At 57.4% G+C, this 8926-nt stretch overlaps 1 protein-coding gene across 1 annotated transcript; it reads left to right on the plus strand.

The window, feature by feature from the left end:
* The first annotated feature begins 477 nt into the window (after positions 1–477).
* On the plus strand, positions 478–4426 carry LZTS1 (leucine zipper tumor suppressor 1). Its single transcript, XM_008501416.2, has 4 exons — positions 478–883; positions 1270–2097; positions 3103–3797; positions 3916–4426. The coding sequence occupies exons 1-3, from the start codon at positions 533–535 to the stop codon at positions 3766–3768; spliced, it is 1845 nt and encodes a 614-aa protein (XP_008499638.1). The 5' UTR covers positions 478–532; the 3' UTR covers positions 3769–3797; positions 3916–4426.
* The last annotated feature ends 4500 nt before the right edge of the window (positions 4427–8926 follow it).

Here is an 8926-nt window from a genome sequence, read left to right on the forward strand (position 1 = left end):
AAGAGCCCAGCTCTTCCCAGCCTTCCCCACCGGCTCTTCTTCACCCGGGGCTTTGGTGGAGGGGTGGCGAAGAGCCCCCCCTGAGTTGGCAGCAGGGCTCTGACCTCAGCGAGCATCCCCCCCCGACCTCTTCACATCCCCGGGGACCAACTGGCTCATCTGCCCACACACCCCCCCCGGACACACACCGAGGTGCCATCCCTCCCCTTTTCCAAGCCTTTCCCCCCAGATTTCCCCCTACCCAGAGGCGTGCAAGGCGTGTGCTCACCCAGACCCCCCCACACACACACTCCCCTCTACCCAAACCGCGGGTACAGAACGACCCCCACGCACCCCCAAAGCACTTTTCCTCCCTCACCATCTCTCCATTCCCTCCTCTCCCCCCCCCCCAGGCTCGCAGTTCCCGGGCTCAGCGAGGTCTCTGCTATGATCGCAGCAGCCGCAGTCGCCCCCCGGTGCCTCCCGCAGCCCCCCCCGCGCGGTTGCCCCCGGCTGCGCTCCCCTCGCCTCCTGCTCGCCCCCCGGGACCAGCATGGGCAGCGTCAGTAGCCTCATCTCCGGCCACAGCTTCCACAGCAAGCACTGCCGAGCCTCCCAGTACAAGCTCCGCAAGTCCTCCCACCTCAAGAAGCTCAACAGGTACTCGGACGGGCTGCTCCGCTTCGGCTTCTCCCAGGACTCCGGCCACAAATCCAGCTCCAAAAGCAGCAAGAATGAGGATTTTTTCTACATCAAGGTCAGCCAGAAAGCTCCCGGCTCCCACCGAGCAGACTTCAGCTCTCTCGCTGGGGGGGAGCTGGGCAGCCAAGCCGGGACGAGCGGGATGGACTTCAAGACGCCCACCCCGCAGAAGCTGATTCCCTTCCCCAGCCAGCTGGAAGTGGTTCGTAAGGGGGGGAACGGAGGCTGCGGGAGTGGGAGGTGTCCCCTGGAGCATATCTGCCCTCAGGGAGGGTGCAGGTTCCACCACGGGGTTGTCCTGGTGGAGGGGGGCAGAGGAGGAGGGTGCTGGGGGCACCCTGGCACTCTCTGCTTTGGGGAGTGAATTTTGGGGGGAGGTGGATCAGGAACATGACCCGTGTCCTTTTCTTTCCAAACGTACTATTTGCATCCCAATCCAGCTGGGAGTTTAAGCCATCAGCACCCTCCTAAGCTTTTGTCCCTCGATGTCCTCACCGCAGGGGGCTGATCCTTGGGAGCAGAAGGGATGGGGAGGGGGGAGATGTGACGGTGTGGGGTTGTGCTGAGGGGCTTTGTCCTTCTCCCCAGGGTGCTGAGAAGCCAGCCGCACGCCCCACAGCCTTCAAGCCGGTTCTGCCCCGCTCCGGTGCCATCCTCCACTCCTCCCCGGAGAGCGGGGGGCACCTCTCCCAGCAACTGCACCACCAGGACAAAGCCAAGGAGCAGGAGCTGAAGCCGGTGCTGTACTCGGGGGGTCTGTCTGACTCCGGCAGGAATTCCATGTCCAGCCTCCCCACCCACAGCACCAGCAGCAGCTACCAGCTCGAACCCCTCGTCACCCCCATGGGACCCATCAGCCGTTTCGGGGGCTCAGCCCACAACATCCTGCAGTGTGCCATCCTCCAGGACAGCAACATGATGAGCCTCAAGGCCATGTCCTTCTCCGACGGGGGCAACAAGATCCTCAACCCTGGCAAAGCCCCCCACCACCACCACCGTGCTGCCGAGAAGGCCTCCTGCATCCGCTCACCCATCTCCACGGATGAATCCACCATCCAGGAGCTGGAGCAGAAGCTGCTGGAGAGGGAGGGGGAGCTGCAAGAACTCCAGTCGAGCTTTGAGGAGAAGGAAGTCAGCTCCTGCCAGGCCTATGAAGAGAAGCAGAGACGCTGCAAGGAAGAGCTGGAGGGCCTCAAGCAGAAGTGCAGCAGCAAGCTCAAGCAAACCTCGCAGAAATCCCAGAGGACGCAGCAGGTCCTGCACCTCCAGGTGTTCCAGCTGCAGCAGGAGAAGAAGCAGCTCCGGGAGGAGCTGGAGAACCTCATGAAAGAGCAAAACCTGCTGGAAACCAAGCTGAGGTCTTATGAGAAGGAGAAAACCAGCTTTGCCCCGGCGCTGGAGGAGACTCAATGGGAGGTGAGTGGCACCTCCAGGAGCTGCCCGGGGCATGGAAGGCAATAGCTCCAGTATGATCCCCACAGCTTTCCCCATTCCCACACCCCCATCCAGCAGCACCACAGAGGGGCTGAGCAGAGGAGATGGTGCAAGCAGGAAGGCCAGGCTGCAGGAGATAGATAGGGAAACCCAGAAGAGCCCCAGTCCATCACTTGGAGGCTCTGTGAGTTATAATCCAGTGCTTCACTGCCCCTCAACCCCACAGTGTGTAAGGAAACAACCACTGCACAAACACCCCTTCATTAAAACAACTTCATCTTTCCAACCTCTGGTTCCTGGGGCTGCCTGTCCCCACGGGTCAGCAACACTTACCATGGGCACTCATTAGAGAGCAGCAAACCCTTCCTCACTCTGCTTCAGCTTCATTTTTCTCACTGATTGGGCACCCCTGAGCAAAGCCTGCTAAAAATGCAGGATTGAGCCCCAGTACCTCACCCTGACACCACTTCCTTGCAACATCTTGGGGTTATTTGAAGTTTCCAACCACCTTTCCCAGCCCCCAGCCAAAATCCCACCCACGGGCTCCCACCAGGATGCTGAACCCCCCCTCAGCTCTCTCCAGGAGCTGCTCTCCCAGCCACGAGTTGGTCTCCAGTGGGATTTGGGTGTTTTGCTCCCAGCTGCAGTCGGGTGTATTGCTTGTGGAACAAGCTCAGTGAGTTTAGGTGACCACAGTGGCTCCAGCAAAAGTGTTGGGTGAGACCTGAGCACTTCTCAACACCTTCCAGCTCCACACCCTGGCCGAGGGTGTCAGCTCCCCAGGGATGGGAGTGGATGGGTGGAGAGCGTGGGGTCCCCTCCATCCCCATCATGGATGGAGTGGTCTCTCTGGGTGGGATTGCACAGGCAAGGTCTCCACATCCCAAACACTGGCTGTGTCCAGCATGGCTTGCACATGGTCCCAGGGGTGCTGGGGGCTTTCTCTGGGGTGTAACCCACACCAGGGTGCCCTGTCCCTCTCTGCAGGTGTGCCAGAAGTCGGGGGAGATCTCCCTCCTGAAGCAGCAGCTGAAGGAATCCCAGACAGAACTCAACACCAAGACATCCGAAATCCTCAGCCTGAAGGCTCAGCTGAAGGAGGTGAGGCTAAAGATGGAAGGGCTGGAGATGAAGACCCAGGACCTGGAGGGCTCCCTGAGGACCAAAGCCATGGAGCTGGAGGTGTGTGAGAACGAGCTCCAGCGCAAGAAGAACGAATCTGAGCTGCTGAGAGAGAAGGTGAACCTGCTGGAGCAGGAGATCCTGGAGCTGAGGACGGAGCTGGAAGTCCTCAAGGAGCAGCTGAGTGAAGCCCGGGAAGGGGTCAGACCCTGTGCTGTGCTGGATGATGCTCAGGTCCTGCAGGGAGAGGTGGAGAGGCTGAGGGCAGAGCTGAAGGCTGAGAGGGACAACAACGAGCAGATGAGTTCCAGCTTCCAGCACGAGAGGCAGACGTGGAAGGAGGAGAAGGAGAAGGTGATCCAGTACCAGAAGCAGCTGCAGCAGAGCTACCTGCACATGTACAAGAGGAACCAGAACCTAGAGAAGATGCTCCAGCAGCTGGCTGCAGGGGAAGATGGCAAGGAGCCCATCGAGCTGGACATACCTGGCTCTGATGTCCCCTACGAGGACATCATTGCCACTGAGATCTGAGCCTTCTCCTCCCTGCAGCTCTCCCCCAGGTGAGAGGCACTGCCCGGGTTGTACAGTTTGGATGAGCCATGTATTTATTAGAGGAGCTGGTGCCCCCCCAGCCCAGCTCCCCAGCCCCCCTCCCCTCCACTGCCTGTCGTGTTACAGAGGTGAACAAGCGACTCGTGCCAATGGTGACGTGCCAGCAGCTCCCCCCGTGTCCCCACTGCCCCCTTGGCAATGTCCCCTCTGCCCCCTCGGAGGACTGAGAAGTGGGGGTGGTCAGGGACAGGACCCCAGCCACCGACCTCACCTCGGAGATGATGCAAAATTCCCAGGGGATGTTGTGCTCCAGGCTCAGAGGGATCCCGTGACAGCACAGCTCTGGGGACAAGGACATCACAGCCCTTCCCCCCACCAAGGAGAGGAATTGGCCACGACACATTTCCAGCCCTGCTCCGAGCTGCTCTCACACCTCCTTCACCTCCCTGCCCCATCCTCAGGGCACTGGGGGACCCAGGAGCCACCCCCTGCCCAGCCCATCCTTCAGCTGCCTCAGGAAGGACCCCCGGGTACAGCCAACACCCCCCAAACCCCCTTCCCTGAGGGGCACAGCAACCCTCATCCCCTCCCTCAATCACAGCCCCACCACCACATCCCTTCCCTGCACATCCCTTCTCCCTGCTCATCCCTTCCCTGCACATCCCTGCCCAGCACATCCCTTCCTTGCTCATCCCTACTCATCCCTTCCCTGCTCATCCCTGCTCCCACACCCCCAGGGGCTCCGTGGCCTTTGGTCTCTGGTAGCCAGGTGGGCAACTGGCTTGAAGAAGGACCAGAAATTTCCCAAGCCACATTCCAGCACAGTGGAAGGGGGAGATGGTTGTGTTTGTCCCCTCACCCCCTCCCTGGGTGAGTGCCTTAGCTCCTCCTCTGCCCTTCAAGCCACCCGATCCCAGAGATGGGGGGGGGGGAAAAAGAAAAAAGAAAACCACAAACCACACCAACCCAACCACTTTCTACCCCACCTCTTCAATTTTCCTCCTCCTGCCACCAGCAAGTGGGTAACACAGCTCCATCACCCATGGTGAATCCCCTGTGTGTCCCCCCCCCCAGCTCAGAGTGGGGCAGGGAGGTGGCTACCAAGCCAGCATCCAGCTTGCCCAGGAGGTTTCCCCCCTTAGTGCCAGGAAAATGGTATTTTTAGTGCAGTAAATGTTGTTTCCCCACTCCTGGGAGCCAGGAGCCAGGCTGGGAAGCCCCATCCCAGGCTTGGGCTGGGATCTTGCACAATCCCCTGCCACAAATTGGACCCAGGGCTCCAAGCTGGGCACAAAACTCAACCCCCTGCCCCCCTCCCACTCCAACCAGCCTGGAAAGGCAACACACAAAAACCAGTCTGTGCCTTCCACACCCACCCCACCACCACCCACTGGAGAAAAGCCAACCACAAACCCAGCTGGAGGTCAGAGCCACGCTGGGGCTGGCCCAGACCTGTTGAAGGATTTTTTTTTTAGATTTTTTTTCTTTTTTTTGGGGGGGGGGGGAGAGCAGAGCAGGAGATGAAGGAGGGCACCTGGCTCTGCTCCTCAGCCCAGAAGGGATTTTCTGCATCATCCAAGCCATGGTCCTGCTCCTGGGGCTCCACACTGGCTCCAGGACACACAGAGAGTGGGAGCTTCCCTGTGCCCACCCCACGCAGGGTGCCCGAGGGGTGCAGCCCCCAACCCATCCCAGCCCTGTCCCTGCTGCCACTGGCCTTGGTGTCACTGTCCCCAACCCCGTGTCCCCCCCAGCCAGCGCTGTATGATGTGACCACCCCGAGGCACCCAGGTGCCACCTTTGCACAAGGCTGTGTGTGACCCTCAGCCTGGACAGAGAATTATTTTTCTGCAGGTTTGGTTTTGGGTTTGTTTGTTTGGAGTTTTTTTGTTTTGTTTTGGGGGGTGGGGCGGGTATTTGGGTATTTTTTGGGTTATTTTTGCTGTTATTTCTGGTGAGCAATGTAAACTACTGGTAATTTTATGTTTTTATTTATAAATAAATTTTTAAAAACTGACGCTTTGCCAAACCCCTTCTCTCATCCACCCCCTCCCCTCCTCCTGAGCCTCTGAGCTTTTTTCTGGTGGCACAAACACACCAAGGTCCCCTCTGGGGACATCCTTCCACCTGGCCCTCTTTGTTTCCAGCCTTATCTCTGCTCTGCAGCTGGGATAACCCAGGCATGGAGAACCAGCCCCATGGAAAACCAGCCCCATAGAGAACCAGCCCCATGGAGAACCAGCCCCATGGAAAACCAGCCCCATGGAGAACCAGCCCCATGGAGAACCAGCCCCATGGAAAACCAGCCCCATGGAGAACCAGCCCCATGGAGAACCAGCCCCATGCCTCTTGTGGGAGTGGAGGAGGGAATCCCCCTGACCCTGCTCCCAGCCCCCACCCCACAGACTTTCCCCTCCTGCATCCAATTTGCATCCCAAAGCCCCCCAGCCCCAGTGGGCCCGGAGCAGGCAGGTCTAGCCCCCCCCCGCCTGCTCCAGCAGAGCCAGGGCAAACAATTCCAGAGGGGAGGATACAGAAGAACTCCCAGCCAAGAGCCAAGGACATGTTGTGACTCCTGGAGCTGTTTTCCTCCCCAAACTCATCGCCTCGGGGGCTTTTTGCACTGCTGGGATCCGATGGTTCCCAGGGCTGAGCATGACGGGGGGGGGGAGGGACAGGGGGAGCTTGGGGGGGCAGAAAGTTATGGGGAAGCTGCTGGGAACATCACCCATCCTCTCTCTGCTGCCTCTTCCCATGGGGAATTCTCCCCGTTGCAGCACTTTGGGGGTGGGGAGCTGCTCCGTGCCCCCCCAAAAAGGGTACTCAGCCCTGGCACCCATCTCCCCCCGATGCTTTCCAGGGAAACCTTGGCTCTGCTCCCACTGCCCGAGGGAAATTCCTTTTTAGAGCCTTTGGAAACTGCTGAGGAGGGAGGAACGAGCCAGAGACCCAGACACCAGGGCTCTTTCTCCTGTTCCCGATCACCTCCCATCCCTGCCCTGGCTCTGGGCTCTCCCCTTCCAGGCTTCTCCAGCAGCAGGAGGAGGCCCCCGGAGCTGGTTGTTATCCCAAGGGATGTCCCTGTCCCAAGCAGAGACTCACCCGGGACTGAGCAGGAGGCAGGGGAGGTCCGGGAGCATCCCTGAGGACACGCAGACCCCAAGGACAATTGCACCAAAACCCCGACCCTAAAAAAAGCAGTCCCGGGGCTGCTTCTGCCATTAAACCAGGGGAAGGGCTCACCCTTTTCCCACCCCCCTGATGGAGCTAAAAAGCTGGGTGCTGGTAGCAAAAAAAAAAACCAAAAAAACAAAAAAAAAACCCCCAAAACCCCAAAAACCAAACAAAAAACCAAAAAACCCACAAAAAAAAAAAAAAAAAAACCCAAAAACCTGGGAGCATCCTCTGCTGCAGGAGGCAGCAGAAAACTGGGAGCAGGGAGCATCCCGAATCCCTGCTGGGAGCAGGGCAGGGATCAGGATGAGGGGGTGGCCATCGGGCAGCAAATCATTTGGGGCTCTCTGCATCACCTGCTCCGAGCTCCTTCTCCTCTCAGCTGCAGCCACAGTTTGGAGCTTTGGAATCCTGGGGGCAATCAGCAGAGGTTGGTGTTTTAGGGCTAAGGTGTTGTGTCCATGGAGGAGTGAGGAGAAGGGAGAGTTTGGGATTAAAAGTAAAAGAAAAAGGGGGAAAAAAAAGAAAGGAGAAAGGAAGAAAAGTAATGGGAATGAGAGGAAAGTAAAATAAAAGAAGAATAATGAGAAAGCAGGGAAAGGGAAGGGAAAGGGAAGGGAGGGAAGGGAAGGGAAGGGAAGGGAAGGGAAGGGAAGGAGGAAGGGAAGGGAAGGGGAAGGAAGGGAAGGGAAGGGAAGGGAAGGAAGGGAAGGGAAGGGAAAGGGAAGGGAAGGGAAGGGAGGGGAAGGGAAGGGGAGGGGAAGAGAGGGAAGGGGAGGGGGAGGGGGGGGAGGAAGGGGAGGGAGGAGGGAGGGGAGGGGGGAGGGGGGGGGAGGGGAGGGGGGAGGGGGAGGGGAGGGGGGGGAGGGGAGGGGGGGGGGGGAGGGGGGGGGCAGGGGAGGGGGGGCAGAGGGAGGGAAGGGAGGAAGGTAAAGGAGAAAGGAAACGGAAAGGAAAGGAAAGGAAAGGAAAGGAAAGGGAAAGGAAAGGAAAGGAAAGGAAAGGAAAGAAGGGGAAAAAAAGGAAAGGGAAAGGAAAAAAGGAAAGGAAAAGAAAAAAAAGGAAAGGAAAGGAAAAAAAAAAAGGAAAGGAAAGGAAAGGAAAGGAAAGGAAAAGGAAAGGAAAGAAAGAAAGGAAAAGGAAGGAAAAAGGAAAGGAAAAGGAAAGGAAAGGAAAGGAAAGGAAAGGAAAGGAAAAAAAGGAAAGGAAGAGAAAAAGGAAAGGAAAGGAAAGGAAAGGAAAGGAAAGGAAAGGAAAAAGGAAAGGAAAGGAAAGGAAAAAAGGAAAAAAAAAGAAAGAAAGGAAAAAAGGAAAGGAAAGGAAAAAGGAAAGGAGAAAGGAAAGGAAAGGAAAGGAAAGGAAAGGAAGGAAAAGAAAAGAAAGAAAAGAAAAAAAAGAAAAGAAAAGAAGAAAAAGAAAAAAAGAAAAAGAAAAGAAAGAAAAGAAAAGAAAAGAAAAGAAAAGAAAAGAAAAGAAAAGAAAAGAAAAGAAAAGAAAAGAAAAGAAAAGAAAAGGGAAAGAGAAAAAGAAAAAAAAAGGGGGGGGACAACTCTCACTGATTAACCCTACCAATCCCACGTCTTCCTAAAGACCAGCTTTAAGGAGATAACCTGAATAAATTTCAGCTGTAATGAGCTGAGGCCGCAGCTCAGCAGCAGAGCTCAAAGGCCCCCGCATCAGGACCTGGAGGTTGGGAGGAAATCCGAAAAGCCACAAAGCGCCCCAGCTCTGTCCCTGCTGCCCTGGGGCCACCCCCGGGGTAAAGCCACCCCCTGGTGACAGCGGAGCTGTGGCAGGTGGGACACGGACACTGGTGGGTATCGTGGGTTCCAGGCTGAGGAAGCATCAGAGCCCCCAGGGCAGGGGGGGTGAAAGAGGGGGAGCAGCAGCAGCTCCCGCAGCCCCCGGAGGTTCCCCCGGTTCGGCTCCAGCTGCCCCAGCGCTAATTAGAATTAAGGCTTGG

Source organism: Calypte anna, chromosome 22 (genome assembly GCF_003957555.1).
Source record: "Calypte anna isolate BGI_N300 chromosome 22, bCalAnn1_v1.p, whole genome shotgun sequence".
NCBI lineage: Eukaryota > Metazoa > Chordata > Aves > Apodiformes > Trochilidae > Calypte > Calypte anna.

Coding starts and splice junctions, on each gene's coding strand:
- LZTS1 (XM_008501416.2), top strand. CDS start 533: ATGGGCAGCGTCAGTAGCCTCATCTCCGGCCACAGCTTCCACAGCAAG. Junction 884..1,269: donor TCCCCAGCCAGCTGGAAGTG/GTTCGTAAGGGG, acceptor CCTTCTCCCCAG/GGTGCTGAGAAGCCAGCCGC. Junction 2,098..3,102: donor TGGAGGAGACTCAATGGGAG/GTGAGTGGCACC, acceptor CCCTCTCTGCAG/GTGTGCCAGAAGTCGGGGGA.